Source organism: Schistocerca piceifrons, chromosome 6 (assembly GCF_021461385.2).
Source record: "Schistocerca piceifrons isolate TAMUIC-IGC-003096 chromosome 6, iqSchPice1.1, whole genome shotgun sequence".
In the NCBI taxonomy this organism is placed as follows: domain Eukaryota; kingdom Metazoa; phylum Arthropoda; class Insecta; order Orthoptera; family Acrididae; genus Schistocerca; species Schistocerca piceifrons.
The window spans coordinates 90,875,901-90,900,828 of record NC_060143.1 but is presented as its reverse complement, the minus strand read 5'-3'; the positions used below and the strand labels follow the sequence as shown (position 1 = coordinate 90,900,828).

At 44.0% G+C, this 24,928-nt stretch overlaps 1 protein-coding gene across 1 annotated transcript in view; it reads left to right on the top strand.

Moving 5' to 3' along the window:
• The first annotated feature begins 6,548 nt into the window (after positions 1-6,548).
• The window catches only part of LOC124803159 (pancreatic triacylglycerol lipase-like), an 86,541-nt gene continuing 68,161 nt past the window's right edge, over positions 6,549-24,928 (top strand). Inside the window, exon 1 of the mRNA XM_047264340.1 lies at positions 6,549-6,600. Coding sequence (XP_047120296.1) covers positions 6,549-6,600 — 52 coding nt within the window. The remainder of the gene's footprint in view (positions 6,601-24,928) is intronic.

Below are 24,928 nucleotides of genomic sequence, written 5' to 3'. Positions count from 1 at the left end.
TCATCTGGTCATGAAGCCTTTCCACTACTAAGCGACTATAGCTGCTTTTCAATTCCACGATCGGCTATCTCATTATCTGCCATTTCGACGTTCGCACGACGAATGAAAGGAGGGACAGTGTTACGATCTTCCGCGGTGAAACAACTTCGGAAGGCCGAATTCAGTGTTTCGGCCTTCTCCCTGTTATATTCCGTTTCGGTGCCGGTGTGAGAGAATGAATAGATGATTTTGACCCACTTACTGATTTTACATACGACCAAAATCTCTTAGTGTTTTTACTCACTGAACGCTGCCCTCATTGCACTCCTTAGGCTCATTTTCGCTTTGTTCAACTTTTGTTTGTCAGCTAGGTTTTTACTTCTCTTAAATCTGAGATGAAGTGGTCTTTGTTTACGTGGGGAACACGGCTATTAAACCATGCTGGATCTTTTCTGTCCCTTAAAGCCTTACTCGGAACATATTTTTCTAGGGCTTATTGAACGATGCCTTTGAATTTTTTCCATTTGTTCTCCACATCTTCGCCCTCATCACCGAATATTTGATGCTGACTGCTGAGATATTCTGAAACTTGTATCCTGTCACCCTTGGTGAGCAAATATATCTTCCTACCTTTCTTAACATTCCTTGTAGGACCCGTCGTCATAGAAGCTGTCACAGCCTTAAGATCACTGATACCTTCGATAAGTTCACGTCTGTTTGTTGCCAGGTGGTCTAAGACGTTACCCTCAAGAGTTCGTTATCTATCTGCTCAAGGTAATTTTCGGACAAGACATCCAGAACAATGCCACACGAATCCCTGTCTCTGATACCAGTTTTCATGGCATAACACTCCCAGTCTATACCTGGCAAGTTGAAGTCACCCCCTGTTACAACGGCACGATAAGGAAAATTACTAATGATATTCTGCAAGATCTGTCTGAAGCGCTCTACAACTACAGATCCTGACCCAGGTGGTCTATAAAAGCATCCGATCACCATTTTTGACAGTTCATTGATACTCAATTTCATCCAGATTAATTCACATTCGGAATCCGTGATAACCTCGCTAGATTTTATCGAATTTTTTATTGCAATAAACACGTCGCCACCATTGGCGACTAACCTATCTTTACGATGAACATTCCAGTCTGATCTTAGGATGTAGTTGTAATTCACTTTTGGCTTCAACCATATTTCCGTTCCCAATGCTATCTGTGCATGATAACCTTCAATAAGCGATGCTAATTCTGGGACCTTTCCTCGGATATTCCTGCAGTTTACTAAAATCATATTAATCTCTTCTATCTCTGTACTGCGAGGACCAAGATTCTCTGAGGTCGCTGTGGCTGATTTAACAGGTAAATCGTGTTTGCTTCTGAGGGAGGGGTCCTCTATCATAAAAAGCCCCATGTGAACGCCACACGTACTCCGCTACCCTAGTAGCCGCTTCCTGCGTTTAGTGTACGCCTGACCTATTAAGTGGAACCCCACAATTCTGCACTCGTTAGCAGAGGTCGAGAAATTCGCATCCGATACCGTCGCAGGGCCGTCTGAGCCTTTGGTTTAGACCTTCCACTCTACCCCAAACCAGAGGAACGCGATCAACCCTGGGTACGATGCTAGAAATAGACAGCTTAGCCTGCACCCCGTGTGCGTTACTAGTTGCCTTCACCAAATCAGCTAGCTGCCGAAAGGAGCCGAGGATGGCCTCAGAACCCAAGCGGCAGGCATCATTCGTGCCGACACCATGCTGTGCGGTAGAGATGGGCCCAACAACATGCCGAGTGGACCGCTCAGGATTGGCATCACGTTGTCTTCACCGATGTGTGTCGCATATGCCATCAACCAGACAATCGTCGGAGAAGTGTTTTAGAGCAACCCGGTCAGGCTGAACGCCTCAGACACACTGTCCAGCAACTGCAGCAAGGTGGAGGTTCCCTGCTGTTTTGGGGTGGCATTATGTGGGGCCGACGTACGCCGCTGGTGGTCATGGAAGGCGTCGTAACAGCTGTACGATACGTGAATGATATCCTCCGACCGATAGTGCAACCATATCGGCACCATATTGGCGAGGCATTCGTCTTCATGGACGACAACTCGCGCCCCCATCGTGCACATCTTGTGAATGACTTCCTTCAGGATAACGACATCGATCGACTAGAGTGGCCAACATGTTCCCCAGACATGAACTCTATCGAACATGCTTGGGATAGATTGAAAAGGGCTGTTTATGGACGACGTGAGCCACCAACCAATCTGAGGGACCTACGCCGAATCGCCGTTGAGGAGTGGGAAAATCAGGACCAACAGTGCCTTGATGAACTTGTAGATAGTATGCCAAGACGAATGCAAGAGGACGTGCTACTGGATATTAGAGGTACCGGTGTGTACAGCAATCTGGACCACCACCTCGGAAGGCCTCGCTGTATGGTGGTACGACATGCAATTTGTGTTTTTCATGAGCAATAAAAATGGCGGAAATGATGTTTATGTTGATCTCTATTCTAATTTTCTGTACAGGTTCCGGAACTCTCGGAACCGAGGTGATGCTAAACTTTTTTGATGTGTGCATTTAACAACCTGTCATAGCATAATAGATGTCTAATGGATAACGTGTTCGAGTTTCACTTCCTTCGACATTAAAGTGAACGTTCACTGAAACTCTTAAAATTAATGTATCAGGTTATTTTATAATTTACATTATCACTGTAACAGAATCCAAGTACTACTGTATTCACGCTTGATTTTTTAAGTCATGATATTACCCTCCTGAACTGTGACGCAGCTGCAGAGAACAGTACACATTAGGAGAAGGTCATTTTCTATCCAGAGCTGGAGGACGTTATTGATGTCACACTGACAACCAATACATGGATCCCCAACAGCGATTTTAGCACCAACATTGGACGAGAAACAATTTTCATTCCCACCATCGTTCCTCGAAGTACACTGACGGAAAAAGATCGTATCACCAAATAACAATTAATGTAGAGTAATGAAATTTCGGGAATACATTTGTCTGTGTAACATGGTTCAAATGGCTCTGAGCACTATGGGACTTAACATCTGAGGTCATCAGTCCCCTAGAACTTAGAACTACTTAAACCTAACTAACCTAAGGACATCACACACATCCATGCCCGAGGCAGGATTCGAACCTACGACCGTAGCGGTCACGCGGTTCCAAACTGAAGCGCCCAGAACCGCACGGCCATTCCGGCCGGCTGTCTGTGTAACATATTATGAGATTAACATTACAAGGCCACAGGTTAATCTAAGGGTCAGGTAAGTCATTGCAAGTGTGAAACGCTGGTACATTAACATCGAGTGTAACCGCCGGAATGTTGACTGTAAACATGCAAACGTGCATGCATTGTGTTGTACAGTTGCTGGATCTAGGTTTTTGGGATGAAGATCGATGCCTGTTGCACTTGGTCGTTCGATACAGGGACGATTAACGCTATCGTGGATGATGTTGAAGTCGTCTTCCGATGATGCCTGGTATATGCTCGACTGGAGACAGATCTGGTGATCGAGCAGGCCAAAGCAACATGTCTACACACTGCAGAGCATGTTGGGTTACAACAGCGATATTTGGGCGAGCGTTATCCTGTTGGAAAACAACCTCTTGAATGAACGGCAGGACAACAGGTCGAATCACCAGACTGACAGACAAATTTGCGGTCAAGGTGCGTGGGTTAACCACGAGAGTACTCCTGTCGTCATAAAAAATAGTATGCCTGACGATAACTCCAGGTGTAGGTCCAGTGTGTTTAGCACGCCGACAGGTTGCTTGCAGGCACTCAAGTGGCCTCCTCCTAACGAGCACATGGTTATCATTGTCATCGAAGTTGCTGCTGCTGCAGATGCAGTACGATTCGCTAGAGACGATATCTTTCCCCCTCGGTAGTGGCTGTCCGGAGCCCGGTCCTCTTGCGATCGCACAATCTCGTGACCACTGTTGCCAGTAACATGTGCAGCAGCTGTATTCCTGCCAAGTCTCTCTGCAGTATCGCAGAAGGAACAGCCAGCTTCTCGTTGCCCTGTTACGCGACTTCGTTCAAGCTAACTGAGGCATTGTGTAACACCCCACCCGTCACTTACCTGGTTTTGGCGTGTGTTCACCCCAGCTAATTGACTAACAGATCAACAGAGAGTGCAAAACTGCTGCAATATCGAATAACGCAAGGGAAGTATTAAGGCCCTGTGACTCCTGATTGAACTGCAGTGGCAGTGTTCACATTAATTGATTCGGAATTGATCACTTTTAATTAAAAAGGGGTGCACATTGATGTTATATTCAGCTATTGAACACTAGATGCAAATGTTGAACATAAAATTAATTAAGAAAATGACTTGGGATTTCAACTACTTGATTGAAAACAGATGCAGTCGATTAGCACAAATTTATTTTAACTCATGACCTTCAATCATCACATTACATGACTCTCCTACCAGGCAGTGGTAATAAATTACGTTTGTGTGGAGCAAAGCGCAATAACTCAAAAGTAATTCCTATTGACTGACCCAGGCATAATGCGAAGTGCGAGAAGAATTCTACAATACACGGTCCATGAAACCCTCGTGGAAACTTTGCCGACGTGATCCAACAAATTAATCAGTGGCCGGAGCGGGCGCAATATCACCGAATACAGCATGATGGAACGGCGTTGTCGTCTGGGCATCGGCCGACCTCGTGGCGCTGCAAGGCTGCGCTCTCTATTCACTCCTAGCTATCTTGCTCAGTACATAGCTGAATCAAAACTTCCTACGTCCAAACTCAATCGTTCCATTTGCTAAGTCCTGAACTGCAGAGATGCTCACTCTTTCTAAGGTAAGCTGAGTAAAGAACACCACGTCCGCACTCTAGTCAAGCTGGGAACGGAAGACCCCTACAGAGACTTCTCCCAGTCCACTCTTCGCCTCGGTTTCCCCTCCAGCAAAACCACTTACGCCAATTGCAGCGTAAGTCACATTAATTATGCGTCACTTCCCAGCACTGACCAATGCCTGCTCTGGGAAGTGAACAAATTCCCACAAAATTTCCCTTCCTCTCGACTTCTGCTATTTAGCTCCTCCCAGGCCACCCATCAAGGTTAGCATCTGCACAAACATCAATTTTTCCGGAATTCTGACTCCCAGGAGAGTACTTCAAATTCCTTGGTCCTACGTTCCCATCGCAGGCCGGTGTATTTCATTCTGTCGCTCTTCACCTGATTTACTCCAGACTCTGCAGACTGTGAATTAAGCATGAAGTTGCTATAGTCATGAACACGCATATTTTGACCTCTGTTGACTGCTCCACCATAGCTTTGCGTGGCTTTCTCGCATGTTTCACTGAAAACGGGATGACGGACACTTATCAACAGGCGTACAAGTTCTCCGTCTGCTTTCTGGTACACAAGCATGGGGTCAACCACCCACTCACTGTCACTCATCTGGAGGCCGCGCCCCGTTACTGCTTTCTCAGAGCTTGAGCCGCCCTAAGTTGCCTATTGTCGCTTCCCTTCGCTGCTCACATGCTGGCCACGGTGGTCAACTCGAATACTTCCCTAGGATAAAATAGCCTCCAGTAAATCGACGCATTTCCACAAAGTTCTCATGTCGTTTGAATTACTTTAAAACCATCACCCGACATTAATTATTCCAATACGTCCATACTATACCCTCTACAAGATGCATTGTGCCTAATTGATAATGGCGTTTTTGTCGTGTTAAAGGCATTCTTGACTAACATCAACTCACCATGCCCAGTTTCAAAGGTAACTAATAATCACGACCGTTCACAGCGTGTATTTAAAGCAAAACCCTACTAGCATCCACGTGGTGGCGTTACTAGTACCACTCTTACGTGAAATTTGAATAAACACCAACTTCCAGATGTACAAACACGCCTACCAACTTTCGCTTATGTTGCACAACTCCGTCTTAGTGCTGTAATTTTTTTCGTCACTGTATTTACAATAATGTCAACTGAATATGGTTTATCAGTTGGGCTACGTGAAAAAGCATGTGAATATGCAACACTAAATTGTTCCACAAAGAAGTAGTGCATACATGAAGGCATCCGGGTTTGTCCAAATGGACACATTGTTAACTTAATCATCACACAGGAATCAATGCGGAATTTAAAAGCTGGATTATGGATGTAAGAAATTTATGTAGTGCTGAAGGTGCGTCTGACCACTTCTTAGCCGGCCGAAGCGGCCGTGCGGTTCTCGGAGCTGCAGTCTAGAACCGCGAGACTGCTACAGTCGCAGGTTCAAATCCTGCATCGGGCATGAATGTGTGTGATGTCCTTAGATTAGTTAGGTTTAACTAGTTCTAAGTTCTAGGGGACTAATGACCTCAGAAGTTGAGTCCCATAGTGCTCAGAGCTATTTGAACCATTTTTGAACCACTTCTTAGTGAAAAGTATAGTCAGAGCTCTCCAAAAATCTATGAAAAAAATGGAATAAAGAAACTGAAATATTTTGAGGTGCCTAAACTACCCCAATAAAAAACGAGAAATGATCTGTAAGTTGAGATTCCAAACAGTTTTAATTTTCTGACAGAATCAGAGGATCAGGATGCAGATCAACAGTGGAAAGATACTAGGAATACAGTTAGACATGCGCCAAAGTCTGTCATCAAAAGACAAGCGGTGGGAAAAAATAAATGTGGTTCACCCATATCTGTGAGGAGACAGTTGGAAAGAGGAAGTAATACCGCGAAAAGTAGTTAGTCTAAGAACGACAATTTTTTCAAAGCAAGAGTTTGAGAGAGTACATAGAGAAACACAAGCTACTCTGAGAGAGAACAGGAAATTTGTAAGAGCTGTAATATAGGAGAAGGCTGATGAAGTATCTCAAGTATCTAAAACCAAAGACTTATACAGAAATATAAATCCTCTGTGATAAATCAAAAATTTAGCCAAAAATTCATAACAATAGACAAGAGGGGAGTTTTTAATAAATGACTCTGAGACTGCATGTATAGGGAAGAAATACTTCAGCAATCTACCAAACTGTCCACTACCAAGAATACTGTTTTCCTTTCACAATCAACACACCACGGACTCTCAGTACTGACTACCAACACTGTAAGAGATCAAGATACAGATAATGCAGGTCAAGAACAGAAGACCAGAAGAGAATGGTACTGAAGCTGAAATGATCCAGGGAGGTGGTGAATCCCTCGTTACGGGAATCCACAAATTTACAACAACGATTTGGTTTACTGAACGACCCTTTAAAATAGAAAAATGTTCTCATGTGTCCCATCCATTAGAAGAACGACTGAATAATGTGTGAGAACTACTGTGGTATAACACTGCTAAACTGTTTTAAAATATTCTCTCCTTTTAGATCGAATTCAGCCCTTGATACGCAGTTATAGGAGTTGTACCTACGTCGATTTCGTTGTGGGAGATTGAGAACTGAACAAATCTTCGTTTTACGGCAGGTTATGGAGAAAATGTGTGAATTTGGGCAAGAATTTCAAATACTCTTTGTTGACTTCAATAGAACATATGATAGAATCTATTATGAATATTATCATGTTTCTTGAGGAATTTGGTTTTAATTAAAAAAAGCTAGTAAGTCTCATCATGGGATGCCTGGCTGACACTTGAGAAAGAATCATGCCTAGAAATAAACTGACAGAGGTTGCCAAATCGAAAGTACGACAGGGTGTTCATCATGTCTGTTCAGTCTCGAGTTAAAGAACATTCTGAGAGAGATAATGCTTGACAACCACGGAGGAATTCATAATGGGAATGAGAGAATCGAGTGAGTAAGGTATACCGACAACTGTAAATTATAACTCCACATCAACAACACAAAGACAGAATACACGAGACTTAACAAAGGGCGAAATAGGTCTCAGGGACCACTCCAATTCCCAGACTGCAGGTGGATCACACCTCCAAGTTCAAGAGTACAAAAATCTGGTGCTATAATCAAACAGTAACCTTCAAGTAAAATTGAAATAGTGGCTAAATTGTAAGATGCCAGTCGCTGATACTATGGCCTACAGTCTATCCTCAAGACGAGAAGTTTGTCAACAAATTTTAAATTAAATATCCATGAAACATTAACCAGACCAGTATTTCCATGTGGATGCCAGCTGGAGTATCACAAGAAAAAATTTTATTGCATGGAATCTATGGAGTCGTTGTTGATGCTGAAAGTGGAGAATAGAGACTTCACCACAAAACTGAACTCTACGCTACGTACAATGAACCGTAATGAAAATACGATGTCTGCAGTAGGCAAGTCACATTGGTTGTATGCCAGAAAGTCGGTGGGAAATGCTAGTCAGAATGCCAACGAACTCTGTTTCCAAGGATCTACATATAGGAGAATTGCTGGATGGATGACAGCAATGAGCTGTGGACAAACCGAATTGGAGGTCATCTCTCAAGCAATCGTATGATGCACTGGGTCTAATTTCTGCAACTAACTCTAATACAATAATAATTCATAGTGTCGAGAACCATGGCCTTGCCGCGTTTGGGCAGCTTGTGTCCCTCAGTGATAGAGATATCCATACCGTAAGTGCAGCCTCTTCAGAGGGGTATCTGTGCAGAGGCCGGACTAGCGTATGGTTCCTGAAGAGGAGCAGCCGCGCCTTCAGTAATTGCAGTCTAGACGATAGGCTGATTTGGCCTTCAAACATTAGTTAGCAGGGTTCGTAGAGAAGGGAGTCAGACACTGTTGTAACTCCTCTTCCTCCATGTCATCCTGTCTATAAATTGAACAAGCACTAAAGAAAACCAAAACATAAATTTGGAAAGGGAATTAAAATTCAGAGAGAAGATATAAAAACTCTGAGGTTTGCCAGTCACACTGCGATTCTGTCAGAGACGGCTAATTAATTGGAACGAAATGGTTAATATTTTGAAAAGTGGTTGTCAGGTGAATATCAAGACAATGGAACACAGGTTAATGGCGTGCAGCTGAATTGAGTCGGATGAGGCTGAGGATATTTCATTAGGAAACAAGACAGTAAAAACAACAGATAAGTTTTCCTTATTTGGGAAGCAAAATTAAGTGATTACGGCAGAAGTGAAGAGTATATAAAATGGAGACAGGAAATAGCAAAAAAAAGCACTTCTGCAAGAGAGACATTTGTTAAAACTAAATATAAATTTAAGTGTTAGGAAGTATCTTCTGAAAGTATAAGTCTGGAGTGCCGGCCGGTGTGACCAAGCGGTTCTAGTCGCTTCAGTCTGGAACCGCGTGACCACAACGGTCGCAGGTTCGAATCCTGCCTCGAGCATGGATGTGTGTGATGCCCTTAGGTTAGTTAGGTTTAAGTAGTTCTAAGTTCTGGGGGACTGATGACCTCAGATGTTAAGTCTCATAGTGCTCAGAGTCATTTTAAGTCCGGAGTGTACCTCTGTACGAAAGTGAAACGTGAACGGTAAATACTTCAGACAAGAAGGGAGTAGAGGCTTCTGGAATGTGGTGCTATGGAAGAATTCTGAAGGTTAGATGGGTAGATCGCGTAACTAATGTAGAGGCACAGAATCGAGCAGGGGAGAACATGAATTTATGACCCAGCTTCACCAAAGGAGGAATCGGTTGACAGGACACACCCTAGAGCTTCAAGGAATCGTGAATCTGGCAATGGAAGGACGTATGGATTGTATTACAGGGTGGTTATAATTAAACTTTGGCCACTACAGCCAGTGTGGACGGAAAGCTAATTACCATATGGATACCCATCTTTATAGGGATAATGTTCAGATTGTGAGTTGTAGGATTTACGTTGTTAGTAACGTTAGTGTCATGACTTAGCGTCAGGTGTCGGTACTGGGACGACGGAACGGAGGAACTTGGACCCCAAGGCTCAAGGACATGCAGTGTGAACGGCACACGTTACTGTGACCTGCTTCGCCCACACGTGATCTCTCCTCTACGGGCGAGACGTGCTTTGGACTCAACTGTTTTGATGCACAATGGAGCTCCACTCACACTGCTCGTGAGGCCTCATTTGGAGAAAACCGAATCATCAGCTGATTGCTTCAAACTGCGTGGCTATCGAGATCACCACATTTAAACTCGTGTGATTTCTGGCTGTGTGTTTACGTGAAGGATAGGATTAATCAAATGGCTCTGAGCACAATGGAACTTAGCATCTGAGGTCATCAGTCCCCTAGAACTTAGAACTACTTAAACCGAACTATCCTAACGACGTCACACACATCCATGCCCGAGGCAGGATTCGAACCTGCGACCGTAGCGGTCGCGCGGTTCCAGACTGAAGCGCCTAGAACCGCTCGGCCACACCGGCCGGTCAGGATTAATCAACAGGACACTTACGTTGGAGGTTGAAGAAGAGCACAGCGAGGGTGGTAGCGAAAATCCCACCAGAGATGTCTCAGAAAATGTAGAGCAGTCTCTAGTGCTGTTCCAGGCTGTCGTGTATGCAGGGAGTCGTCACACTTAGCAACGCTTGTAGCCTGAAACGTAAACACGGTAAAAATTAGCAAATGTTACAGTCTCATGTGGAAATTAAAATCGGTTTATTTCAATATTTTATTCGCTTTTTTCTTCGTCGTGTCCTTACAAATGTATCCAAAAGGTTTTATTGTTTCACGATCACTCGCTTTTCATGAGGGCCCTCTCAAGTAGCAAAAGTTCAATTATAACCACCCTGTAAATGGGGCGGGAGACCAAGATGTGACTGCAGAATGCAGGTTCAAACATATGCAGGTCGCAGTGTTTATGCTGAGATGAGAAGACTTGCGTAGTATAGATTAGCGTGGAGGGCTGCTTCGGACTGAAGATCAAATTAACAAGTCACATTATTGTAATTAATTTTTTTGCAAAAAGATACGTGTTTGTCTTCATTCCACATCCACAGGCCTCTCTTCACACGAGATACGTGGAATAACACTCATAAAATGTTATGTATCGATCTGCCTGTAAATTAGGTGGTTATGCGTGCCTACCACTTGATGCTAGTCGAAATCGCTATGCTTCAGCAACACATTCCATCTTCTCCCTATCTTTAATGTCACACTAATCTAATTCTTAAAAAATGCAAGCAGAACGGTGGTCTGCATGAACGCCCATGGCATTCACGTACACAGACTAAAAACTGAGCATAGTGTGCTTGGGAAGAAAAAATTTACAAAATCGGTCACTATATGGGGGAGAAACGAAGGCTAGAAGGGACCACTTTGCCCCAAGGCCTATAACAGTACCAAAGTAGAAGGAAACATATTGGCTTTCAGGGAAAACTTTTTGTAATTTATGGCTAATAACAATCAGCATCATTACGTGTTGATATTGGTAGATTATGAGAATTTGCTGAAGTCATAAATCAATTTTCTCTGACGTAGTTCTGATAATATACAGAACTGCAAATAGCCACAGACATCCATTAATTTCCTGATGTACTTATCACACGCAATTTCACACTTACACACTGATAAGCCAGAACATTATGACCACTGACCACCGCAAGGTTGGATGTCGCCTGGTGGTGTTGCGGGATAGTGACACGGTAAGGAAAGTATATGAGTGGATCAAAGACGGATGGCGAATCATTATAGCGACAAAACGGGCCATAAAGGGGAAATCTACTGACATGAGCGATTTTGACGAAGGTGATATTATTATTATTCCACAGAGCCTGTGAACGAGTATCTCGGAAACGGCGTAGCTGGTCGAATGTTCACGTGCTACTGGAGTGAGCATCCATGGAAAGTAATACACTCATGATCATAAATTAAGAATAATTGCAGAATGTGGTGCCACACTATGTGGCACTACACAAAACTGGCGCTAATAGCATAGCCACATAGGGAACACACACGACACAGACCTGTAAGTCCACGGTATTGGTGATAAGTTGAGAAAACCGTCCCGAAACACATGTGCTACAAAACGCCAGTGTTTCCTGCGCATGTACCCCGACATCAATATGGGATATGATCACCATGCACACGTACACAGGCCGCACAACGGGTTCGAATACTCTGGATCAGGTGGTCGAGCAGCTTCTCGGGTAGGCTATAGCCTCCCATTCTTGCACCAGCTATCGAAGTGTCGGAGGGGTTTGAAGACGTGCAGCGATACGTCGACCGAGAGCATCCCAGACGTGCTCGATGGGGTTTAGGTCTGGAGAACAGGCAGGCCACTCCATTCCCTTATATCTTCTGTTTCAAGGTATTCCTGCACGATGGCAGCTCGGTGGGGCCTTGCGTTATCATCCATCAGGAGGAAGGTGGGACCCACTGCACCTGGACTCGTCCGTGGACATAACCTGGGACCACTGTTCCAATGACCATGTACTGTGTTCTTGACACCAGGCTTTACGAGCTCTCCTGTGATCAGGGGAGAGCGGAATGCACCTTGCAGGTCTCCAGGCGAATAAACCATGTCTGTTCAGTCGTCTGTAGACTGTGTGTCTGGAGCCAACTGTCCTAGTGGCTGCGGTAAGGTCCCGAGCAAGACTACGTACAGTACTCTGTGGCCGTCTGCGGGCACTGATGGTGATATATCGGCCTCCCTGTGGTGTTGTACACTGTGGACGTCCCATAATATAGCCCCTGGACACGTTTCCTGTCTGTTGGAATCGTTGCCATAATCTTGAGATCACATTTTGTGGCACACGGAGGGCCCGTGCTACGACCTGCTGTGTTTGACCAGCCTCCAGTCGCCCTAGTATTCTACCCCTCATAACGTCATCAATATGTGTTCTTTGAGCCATTTTCAACACACAGTCACCACTAGCACGTCTGAAAACGTCTGCACACTTACTCGCTGCACCGTACTCTGACATACACCAACACACCTCTGCGTATGTGGACTGCTGACAGCGCCACCGTGCGACGACCGCAGGTGAAATGCACCACATGGTCATACCCCGAGGTGATTTAAACCCGCAAACCGCCCACCAGAGCATTGTTTCATCATGTATCAGCATTATCCTTAATTTACGAGCATGAGTGTAGAACGACAGTGTAGCTACCATTCGGCGATAAGTGGCTGGACGTCCACGACTCTTCACAGAACGCGGGATTTGAAGACTTCCATGCTCTGTAAAGCAGGATAGGTGGCGATCTGTGGCATCTCTGCCGAAATATCACAACGCTGGTGCACGTATAAGTGTTGCGCAGCACACCGTTCATCATACACTGTTGAACATGGTGCTCCGTAGCGGACGACCTCTACGTGTTCACATGTTGGCCCAACGATATTGTCAGTTATGATAGCAGTGGCCATGGGGTGTCAAGATAAGACCGTGCTGCCTCGTTGGATGAATAACGTTTTTGCTACACCAGGTCGATGCTCGCCTCCATAAACGGCGTCATCCACGCGAACAACGGTTCGAAACGGGTACCGTGCCAATGACGCAGGCTGCTGGGAACAGTATTATGTTGTGGGAGGCATTCTGCTGCGCTCGCATGGGACCTCTGGTTGCAGTCGTAGACACGACGACAGCTGCGGACAACCTGTGTCCCTTCATGCTTAATGTCTTCCCCGAGGGTGATGTCATCTTTGAGCAGGACAATTGTTCGTGTCTCAAAGCTAGGAGAGTGCTACAGTGTTTTGAGGAACATGATAGTGAACTCGCTTTGATATCTTGGCTACCAAATCCACCTAATGTGAATCCAGTGGAACACATCTGGACATCTGGGTGGCTATCAGGCGCCAACGCCGCACCCGCAAATCAGCAGCCCTTTGTTTACGGAAATTACATGACTTGTGCGTAGAAGTCTGGCACCACATACCTCCACAACCTACCAACAAACTGTCGGGTATATGATACGTAGAATCGGTGATGTATCCCTGGGAGAGTCCTAAAAGCTATTAGCCAGGTGGCCTTAATGTTTTAGTTCGTCATTGTGCACATGTATTTCAATGCTACATGGGCTACAACAACGCTGACGCCACAGCCCGTTAATTAAAATATACTCCGCCAGCTGTTCGCATTCGTTCACTCTCAGCCAGCCATAAAACACAACATTCCGTACAAAAAGAACGCCACAGAGAAATAAGCATATTACTGATGTTTCCACTCGAACTGACCCATTGTGACTATTTGTAGAGGAATTATACTTTGCTGACAAATGATACTTTCCAGAATGAGATTTTCACCCCGCAGCGGAGTGTGCGCTGATACGAAACTTCCTGACAGATTAAAACTGTGTACCGGACCGAGACTCGAACTCGGGACATTTGCCTTTCGTGGGCAAGTGCTCTACCATCTGAGCTACCCAAGCACGACTCGGGCCCCGTCTTTAAGCCTTACTGCCGCCAGTACCTCGTCTCCTACTTTCCAAATTTCACAGAATCTCTCCTGCGAACCTTGTAGAACTAGCACTCCTGGAAAAAAGGATATTGCGAAGACATGGCTTAGCCACAGCCTAGGGATGTTTCCAGAATGAGATTTTCACTCTGCAGTGGAGTGCACGCCGATATGAAACTTCCTGGCAGATTAAAACTGTGCGCCGGACCGAGACTCGAACTCGGGACCTTTGCCTTTCGTGGGCAAGTGCTCTACCATCTGAGCTACGTTCGTAGGAGAGCTTCTGTGAAGTTTTGAAAGTAGGAGACGAGGTACTGGAGGAAGTAGCTGTAAGGACGGAGCGTGAGTCGTGTTTGGGTAGCTCAGATGGTAGAGCACTTGCCCGCGAAAGGCAAAGGTCCCGAGTTGGAGTCTCGGTCCGGCACACAGTTTTAATCTACCAGGAAGTTTCAAATGATACTATGTTATACTTTATTTATTGACGATAATTCTTTAAAAAGTATTGTGACAGGAATGTCTAAGCACTGATCTCCATTACCCGTTTTGTTGAGTTTCTTAAATTTTTCCACTTCGCTCCCTCACATACTTTCTTTCTGTTGACATTGCAAGTGGTAAGGCTACTAAAACTATTTTCTTTCAACAATGACCACGAATCAAGAATAGTAAAAAGAGGAAATTCTTTAACAAATCCGTGCAGTAGACGTAACGTCATGTTTCGTTAACAATACCCTTAATGTCATTTGAGGTAGTATTCGTCGTAGAACATAGAGAAGAAACGGCGTTTATACGTCAGCTCACGTTACAGTGGCGGACTGAAACTGTTAAAATGGCTAATACATGCGTGGTAAAGTTTATTGTATAATTAGTTTTAGTGAGAGAACAGTAAAGGTGTACACAATACTGACCTATTTTACTCTAGTTATGACGTGAAATACACGTGCAATAAATTCACACACTGCTTTTGTGAAGGATGCATACTCGACAGCTTCAGAACTCAATAAGAGTGCTCTCTGACATGTAATCTTTTTCGAGCATTTTACCGCGAAAGATAGACTATTCAGGACAATGCGACACAATTAACTCTGGTTCCAGTCCAATAAATAACTGTTTCGTGGGATTTAATTCCCCAGTGTACAAACCGTTTGAAACCCAACACATTGTTGTCATTATACGAGTGCATTCTCACAATCTCCGAAGAACTTGCTTTCACTTGAACAAAAAAAAAAAAAAAGCCGAATTTGGAAGCATGGTTCTAGCTGCAGATTTCCACCTCCACAATCTACGAGGGTATTTCGGAAAGTAAAAGTTACACCGTACGCCAGAGGAACGGAAGAGTTTTGGCGAGCAAGTTGGCAACACTGGTGTTAACCTTGAACCGTTCGCTTTCCCCTCGCGGTCGTTCGGCAGTTGAACGTTGCTTCTGGTTGGAGTAGGTCGTGTTTAAAATGGCTGCGCCGACTCAGAATCCCGCCAAATTCGAAGTGCGGTCCATCATACGTTTTCTTCATGCAAAAGGTCATCGACCAGCGGATATTCACAAAGAAATTTATGAATCGACAAAATGTAACGAAATGGTGTCGTCATTTCTCTGAAGGTAGGACTGATGTTCATGACGAACAAAGAACAGGTCGGCCATCTGTGATCTCTGATGCCCTTCTTCGGAGAATGGACGAAGCAATTCGTGCGAATAGACGTCTCACATTGAAAGAATTGCATCAGATCATACCAGACGTGTCAATGACAACTCTTTATGACGTTGTGACTGTCAAGTTAGGGTACAGGAAATTGTGTGCTCGCTGGGTTCCAAAACTGTTAACGGAAGAACACAAAAAAAAAAGGATGGGCTTTGCACTCGACTTCCTCACATGCTATGCTGAAGCAGGTGATGAGTTCCTTGATCACGTTGTGACAGATGACGAGACGTGGGTTTATAATCATACACCTGAATCCAAGCAACAATCAATGCAATGGCGCCATTCGAATTCACCAAAAGCCAAGAAGTGCAAAACGTCGATTTCAGATAAGAAAATCATGGCTTCTGTTTTTTGGGACAGACAAGGCAATCTTCTTTTGGAATTTATGCCTCCTGGAACGACAATTAATGCGGCTGCATTTTGCCAGACTTTGAAACGTCTTGAAGGGCAATTCAAAACAAACGCAGGGGAATGCTGACAAGTGTAGTCCGCTTGCTTCATGACAACGCTCGGCCTCACACAGCGCTCGTAACCAAAGCACTACTCAAACAATTCAAATGGGACGTATTGGACCATCTGCCATACAGCCCGGACCTTGCGACCACCGATTTCCATGTCTTCTGTTACCTGAAGTCACATCTTGGTGGAAAATCATTCCACGACGATGAAGAGATCAAAGATGAAGTTGAAATGTGGTTCCGACAACAAGCGGCAACCTTCTATGACTGTGAGATACAAAAGCTTGTGCACCAACTTAACAAATGTTTGGATAACAGGGGGTGATTATGTCGAAAAATAACAAATAATCGAGTTAATAAGATGTAACTGACGTTTTCTAAATAAATGTTCTATTTAAGGACTGCGAGCCATTGTATCTTTACTTTTCTAAATGCACTCGTATATTAGATCCCATGTAAACGCTATACCATTTTTGAAACCTGCTTGAGTCGTCAGTTGTATACGAATTTTCGAACTTTAATAGTGGCAACTGTTTATGTACAATTTATACAGAACAATACGTGCTTCAAAATTTTTCCTGTCTTTCTTAATAATCACCAGTATTGTGTAAAGACCGTTCCCGCGATGTTGAAGTCGTACGATACCATTAGCAGTGCCAGTTGTGTTAATAGTTCGAGTAGAACGGTCTATTACACAACGAATCTTTGTAACAGTTGTGAAGCGAATGCCATTGAGTCAGTTTAGGAATCAAGTTGAAGTCACAAGGGCTGAAGTTCGGGAAGCGGGCTTGTGGCACAGCACTTCCCAGCCCCAGCGATCAAATAAATATCACTACTTGTGCCGTATGCGCCCGAGCATCGTCTTGCAGAATGATGGGCAGGCCCTACGGAAAGTGTCGCCGCTTCTTTTCTAAGATGGTCGCAGGCTGTATTCCAAAAATTAACAGCTAACGGAAAGAAGCAGCTCTTTCTGCAGGACCCGCCTATTGTTTTGCAGGACAATGCTAGGGGCACATGTGTCGCAATTTGTGACTTTTGTTAGATCGACGGCCTGTGCAGTGCTGTACTATCAAACACGCTCCCTGGACATAAGCCCTTGTGACTTCAACTTGATTCCAAAATTGAAAGAAGCATTTAAAGGAATTCGCTTCAAAACTGTTACAGACTTTTGTCGGGCAACACACCGCTTCACTCGAACTATCAATACAACTGGTGCTGCTAAGGGTCTTGTCCGACTTCAACATCGCTGCTGTCTACTTTGAAGGACAGCAAAACTTTAAAACATGTATCAATTTTGTATAAGCTGTAAATAAACAGTTGCCACTACTAAAGTTCCAACCCTCGTACCAACTTGCTTTTAAAAGGTCTGCTAATCTGAACGGAGTAACTTTTTGTGCAGTAAAAAAGAAGAAATATTCTGGTTTTAGTTTTAAAGAAATAGCCCTCATGCTCACTAAATCGGAAAAACTGCTGACTTACAGAGTCCATTCGTGTAAAACAACTGACAATATCAAACTGCGCTAGTAAAATCGGTTCAGGCCTTAACATGTAAAGTAGTGATCGCTAATTGGTTTCCACACTCGGTTCTTATTTTCAGAAAGTTGTGTTGCACGTAAACCTCAGGTCAGTAATCTGGGATGTAAACGTAGCATATATGTATGTACAATGATGCCAAAAAATCGCAACGCCACGAAGGAATTGTGCGACATAAACGAAAGTTGGTCGACGTGTTTCTACATCTGAAAGATAATGTCTGTTCTAATTTAGCGCCAGTCGCATAAGAGTGGCGCTAGTAATGCCACCATACGGATACAAGTCAGGCTTGTTGTGAACGGTAGTGAGCGTTAGTTACCTTTGAGACTGGCTGTGGTCAGTTCATGTTACTCACAAATGCCTTTAAGGCAACAAAGACGCCGCTACCAACATCTCACTGAGTTTGAAGTGGGTCACGTAACAGGGCAACGAAAAGCTGGCTATTCCTTCTGTGATACTGCAGAGAGAGTTTGCAGGAATGGAGCCGCTGTACGTAGCTGCTGGCAGCGGTGATCACTACGATGTAGAAAGAAGAAATATTCTGGTTTTAGTTTTAAAGAAATAGCCCTCATGCTCACTAAATCGGAAAAACTGCTGACTTACAGAGTCCATTCGTGTAAAACATCTGACAATATCAAACTGCGCTAGTAAAATCGGTTCAGGCCTTAACATGTAAAGTAGTGATCGCTAATTGGTTTCCACACTCGGTTCTTATTTTCAGAAAGTTGTGTTGCACGTAAACCTCAGGTCAGTAATCTGGGATGTAAACGTAGCATATATGTATGTACAATGATGCCAAAAAATCGCAACGCCAAGAAGGAATTGTGCGACATAAACGAAAGTTGGTCGACGTGTTTCTACATCTGAAAGATAATGTCTGTTCTAATTTAGCGCCAGTCGCATAAGAGTGGCGCTAGTAATGCCACCATACGGATACAAGTCAGGCTTGTTGTGAACGGTAGTGAGCGTTAGTTACCTTTGAGACTGGCTGTGGTCAGTTCATGTTACTCACAAATGCCTTTAAGGCAACAAAGACGCCGCTACCAACATCTCACTGAGTTTGAAGTGGGTCACGTAACAGGGCAACGAAAAGCTGGCTATTCCTTCTGTGATACTGCAGAGAGAGTTTGCAGGAATGGAGCCGCTGTACGTAGCTGCTGGCAGCGGTGATCACTACGATGTAGAAAGAAGAAATATTCTGGTTTTAGTTTTAAAGAAATAGCCCTCATGCTCACTAAATCGGAAAAACTGCTGACTTACAGAGTCCATTCGTGTAAAACATCTGACAATATCAAACTGCGCTAGTAAAATCGGTTCAGGCCTTAACATGTAAAGTAGTGATCGCTAATTGGTTTCCACACTCGGTTCTTATTTTCAGAAAGTTGTGTTGCACGTAAACCTCAGGTCAGTAATCTGGGATGTAAACGTAGCATATATGTATGTACAATGATGCCAAAAAATCGCAACGCCAAGAAGGAATTGTGCGACATAAACGAAAGTTGGTCGACGTGTTTCTACATCTGAAAGATAATGTCTGTTCTAATTTAGCGCCAGTCGCATAAGAGTGGCGCTAGTAATGCCACCATACGGATACAAGTCAGGCTTGTTGTGAACGGTAGTGAGCGTTAGTTACCTTTGAGACTGGCTGTGGTCAGTTCATGTTACTCACAAATGCCTTTAAGGCAACAAAGACGCCGCTACCAACATCTCACTGAGTTTGAAGTGGGTCACGTAACAGGGCAACGAAAAGCTGGCTATTCCTTCTGTGATACTGCAGAGAGAGTTTGCAGGAATGGAGCCGCTGTACGTAGCTGCTGGCAGCGGTGATCACTACGATGTAGAAAGAAGAAATATTCTGGTTTTAGTTTTAAAGAAATAGCCCTCATGCTCACTAAATCGGAAAAACTGCTGACTTACAGAGTCCATTCGTGTAAAACATCTGACAATATCAAACTGCGCTAGTAAAATCGGTTCAGGCCTTAACATGTAAAGTAGTGATCGCTAATTGGTTTCCACACTCGGTTCTTATTTTCAGAAAGTTGTGTTGCACGTAAACCTCAGGTCAGTAATCTGGGATGTAAACGTAGCATATATGTATGTACAATGATGCCAAAAAATCGCAACGCCAAGAAGGAATTGTGCGACATAAACGAAAGTTGGTCGACGTGTTTCTACATCTGAAAGATAATGTCTGTTCTAATTTAGCGCCAGTCGCATAAGAGTGGCGCTAGTAATGCCACCATACGGATACAAGTCAGGCTTGTTGTGAACGGTAGTGAGCGTTAGTTACCTTTGAGACTGGCTGTGGTCAGTTCATGTTACTCACAAATGCCTTTAAGGCAACAAAGACGCCGCTACCAACATCTCACTGAGTTTGAAGTGGGTCACGTAACAGGGCAACGAAAAGCTGGCTATTCCTTCTGTGATACTGCAGAGAGAGTTTGCAGGAATGGAGCCGCTGTACGTAGCTGCTGGCAGCGGTGATCACTACGATGTAGAAAGAAGAAATATTCTGGTTTTAGTTTTAAAGAAATAGCCCTCATGCTCACTAAATCGGAAAAACTGCTGACTTACAGAGTCCATTCGTGTAAAACATCTGACAATATCAAACTGCGCTAGTAAAATCGGTTCAGGCCTTAACATGTAAAGTAGTGATCGCTAATTGGTTTCCACACTCGGTTCTTATTTTCAGAAAGTTGTGTTGCACGTAAACCTCAGGTCAGTAATCTGGGATGTAAACGTAGCATATATGTATGTACAATGATGCCAAAAAATCGCAACGCCAAGAAGGAATTGTGCGACATAAACGAAAGTTGGTCGACGTGTTTCTACATCTGAAAGATAATGTCTGTTCTAATTTAGCGCCAGTCGCATAAGAGTGGCGCTAGTAATGCCACCATACGGATACAAGTCAGGCTTGTTGTGAACGGTAGTGAGCGTTAGTTACCTTTGAGACTGGCTGTGGTCAGTTCATGTTACTCACAAATGCCTTTAAGGCAACAAAGACGCCGCTACCAACATCTCACTGAGTTTGAAGTGGGTCACGTAACAGGGCAACGAAAAGCTGGCTATTCCTTCTGTGATACTGCAGAGAGAGTTTGCAGGAATGGAGCCGCTGTACGTAGCTGCTGGCAGCGGTGATCACTACGATGTAGAAAGAAGAAATATTCTGGTTTTAGTTTTAAAGAAATAGCCCTCATGCTCACTAAATCGGAAAAACTGCTGACTTACAGAGTCCATTCGTGTAAAACATCTGACAATATCAAACTGCGCTAGTAAAATCGGTTCAGGCCTTAACATGTAAAGTAGTGATCGCTAATTGGTTTCCACACTCGGTTCTTATTTTCAGAAAGTTGTGTTGCACGTAAACCTCAGGTCAGTAATCTGGGATGTAAACGTAGCATATATGTATGTACAATGATGCCAAAAAATCGCAACGCCAAGAAGGAATTGTGCGACATAAACGAAAGTTGGTCGACGTGTTTCTACATCTGAAAGATAATGTCTGTTCTAATTTAGCGCCAGTCGCATAAGAGTGGCGCTAGTAATGCCACCATACGGATACAAGTCAGGCTTGTTGTGAACGGTAGTGAGCGTTAGTTACCTTTGAGACTGGCTGTGGTCAGTTCATGTTACTCACAAATGCCTTTAAGGCAACAAAGACGCCGCTACCAACATCTCACTGAGTTTGAAGTGGGTCACGTAACAGGGCAACGAAAAGCTGGCTATTCCTTCTGTGATACTGCAGAGAGAGTTTGCAGGAATGGAGCCGCTGTACGTAGCTGCTGGCAGCGGTGATCACTACGATGTAGAAAGAAGAAATATTCTGGTTTTAGTTTTAAAGAAATAGCCCTCATGCTCACTAAATAGGAAAAACTGCTGACTTACAGAGTCCATTCGTGTAAAACAACTGACAATATCAAACTGCGCTAGTAAAATCGGTTCAGGCCTTAACATGTAAAGTAGTGATCGCTAATTGGTTTCCACACTCGGTTCTTATTTTCAGAAAGTTGTGTTGCACGTAAACCTCAGGTCAGTAATCTGGGATGTAAACGTAGCATATATGTATGTACAATGATGCCAAAAAATCGCAACGCCACGAAGGAATTGTGCGACATAAACGAAAGTTGGTCGACGTGTTTCTACATCTGAAAGATAATGTCTGTTCTAATTTAGCGCCAGTCGCATAAGAGTGGCGCTAGTAATGCCACCATACGGATACAAGTCAGGCTTGTTGTGAACGGTAGTGAGCGTTAGTTACCTTTGAGACTGGCTGTGGTCAGTTCATGTTACTCACAAATGCCTTTAAGGCAACAAAGACACCGCTACCAACATCTCACTGAGTTTGAAGTGGGTCACGTAACAGGGCAACGAAAAGCTGGCTATTCCTTCTGTGATACTGCAGAGAGAGTTTGCAGGAATGGAGCCGCTGTACGTAGCTGCTGGCAGCGGTGATCACTACGATGTAGAAAGAAGAAATATTCTGGTTTTAGTTTTAAAGAAATAGCCCTCATGCTCACTAAATCGGAAAAACTGCTGACTTACAGAGTCCATTCGTGTAAAACATCTGACAATATCAAACTGCGCTAGTAAAATCGGTTCAGGCCTTAACATGTAAAGTAGTGATCGCTAATTGGTTTCCACACTCGGTTCTTATTTTCAGAAAGTTGTGTTGCACGTAAACCACAGGTCAGTAATCTGGGATGTAAACGTAGCATATATGTATGTACAATGATGCCAAAAAATCGCAACGCCACGAAGGAATTGTGCGACATAAACGAAAGTTGGTCGACGTGTTTCTACATCTGAAAGATAATGTCTGTTCTAATTTAGCGCCAGTCGCATAAGAGTGGCGCTAGTAATGCCACCATACGGATACAAGTCAGGCTTGTTGTGAACGGTAGTGAGCGTTAGTTACCTTTGAGACTGGCTGTGGTCAGTTCATGTTACTCACAAATGCCTTTAAGGCAACAAAGACGCCGCTACCAACATCTCACTGAGTTTGAAGTGGGTCACGTAACAGGGCAACGAAAAGCTGGCTATTCCTTCTGTGATACTGCAGAGAGAGTTTGCAGGAATGGAGCCGCTGTACGTAGCTGCTGGCAGCGGTGATCACTACGATGTAGAAAGAAGAAATATTCTGGTTTTAGTTTTAAAGAAATAGCCCTCATGCTCACTAAATCGGAAAAACTGCTGACTTACAGAGTCCATTCGTGTAAAACAACTGACAATATCAAACTGCGCTAGTAAAATCGGTTCAGGCCTTAACATGTAAAGTAGTGATCGCTAATTGGTTTCCACACTCGGTTCTTATTTTCAGAAAGTTGTGTTGCACGTAAACCTCAGGTCAGTAATCTGGGATGTAAACGTAGCATATATGTATGTACAATGATGCCAAAAAATCGCAACGCCACGAAGGAATTGTGCGACATAAACGAAAGTTGGTCGACGTGTTTCTACATCTGAAAGATAATGTCTGTTCTAATTTAGCGCCAGTCGCATAAGAGTGGCGCTAGTAATGCCACCATACGGATACAAGTCAGGCTTGTTGTGAACGGTAGTGAGCGTTAGTTACCTTTGAGACTGGCTGTGGTCAGTTCATGTTACTCACAAATGCCTTTAAGGCAACAAAGACGCCGCTACCAACATCTCACTGAGTTTGAAGTGGGTCACGTAACAGGGCAACGAAAAGCTGGCTATTCCTTCTGTGATACTGCAGAGAGAGTTTGCAGGAATGGAGCCGCTGTACGTAGCTGCTGGCAGCGGTGATCACTACGATGTAGAAAGAAGAAATATTCTGGTTTTAGTTTTAAAGAAATAGCCCTCATGCTCACTAAATCGGAAAAACTGCTGACTTACAGAGTCCATTCGTGTAAAACATCTGACAATATCAAACTGCGCTAGTAAAATCGGTTCAGGCCTTAACATGTAAAGTAGTGATCGCTAATTGGTTTCCACACTCGGTTCTTATTTTCAGAAAGTTGTGTTGCACGTAAACCTCAGGTCAGTAATCTGGGATGTAAACGTAGCATATATGTATGTACAATGATGCCAAAAAATCGCAACGCCAAGAAGGAATTGTGCGACATAAACGAAAGTTGGTCGACGTGTTTCTACATCTGAAAGATAATGTCTGTTCTAATTTAGCGCCAGTCGCATAAGAGTGGCGCTAGTAATGCCACCATACGGATACAAGTCAGGCTTGTTGTGAACGGTAGTGAGCGTTAGTTACCTTTGAGACTGGCTGTGGTCAGTTCATGTTACTCACAAATGCCTTTAAGGCAACAAAGACGCCGCTACCAACATCTCACTGAGTTTGAAGTGGGTCACGTAACAGGGCAACGAAAAGCTGGCTATTCCTTCTGTGATACTGCAGAGAGAGTTTGCAGGAATGGAGCCGCTGTACGTAGCTGCTGGCAGCGGTGATCACTACGATGTAGAAAGAAGAAATATTCTGGTTTTAGTTTTAAAGAAATAGCCCTCATGCTCACTAAATCGGAAAAACTGCTGACTTACAGAGTCCATTCGTGTAAAACATCTGACAATATCAAACTGCGCTAGTAAAATCGGTTCAGGCCTTAACATGTAAAGTAGTGATCGCTAATTGGTTTCCACACTCGGTTCTTATTTTCAGAAAGTTGTGTTGCACGTAAACCTCAGGTCAGTAATCTGGGATGTAAACGTAGCATATATGTATGTACAATGATGCCAAAAAATCGCAACGCCAAGAAGGAATTGTGCGACATAAACGAAAGTTGGTCGACGTGTTTCTACATCTGAAAGATAATGTCTGTTCTAATTTAGCGCCAGTCGCATAAGAGTGGCGCTAGTAATGCCACCATACGGATACAAGTCAGGCTTGTTGTGAACGGTAGTGAGCGTTAGTTACCTTTGAGACTGGCTGTGGTCAGTTCATGTTACTCACAAATGCCTTTAAGGCAACAAAGACGCCGCTACCAACATCTCACTGAGTTTGAAGTGGGTCACGTAACAGGGCAACGAAAAGCTGGCTATTCC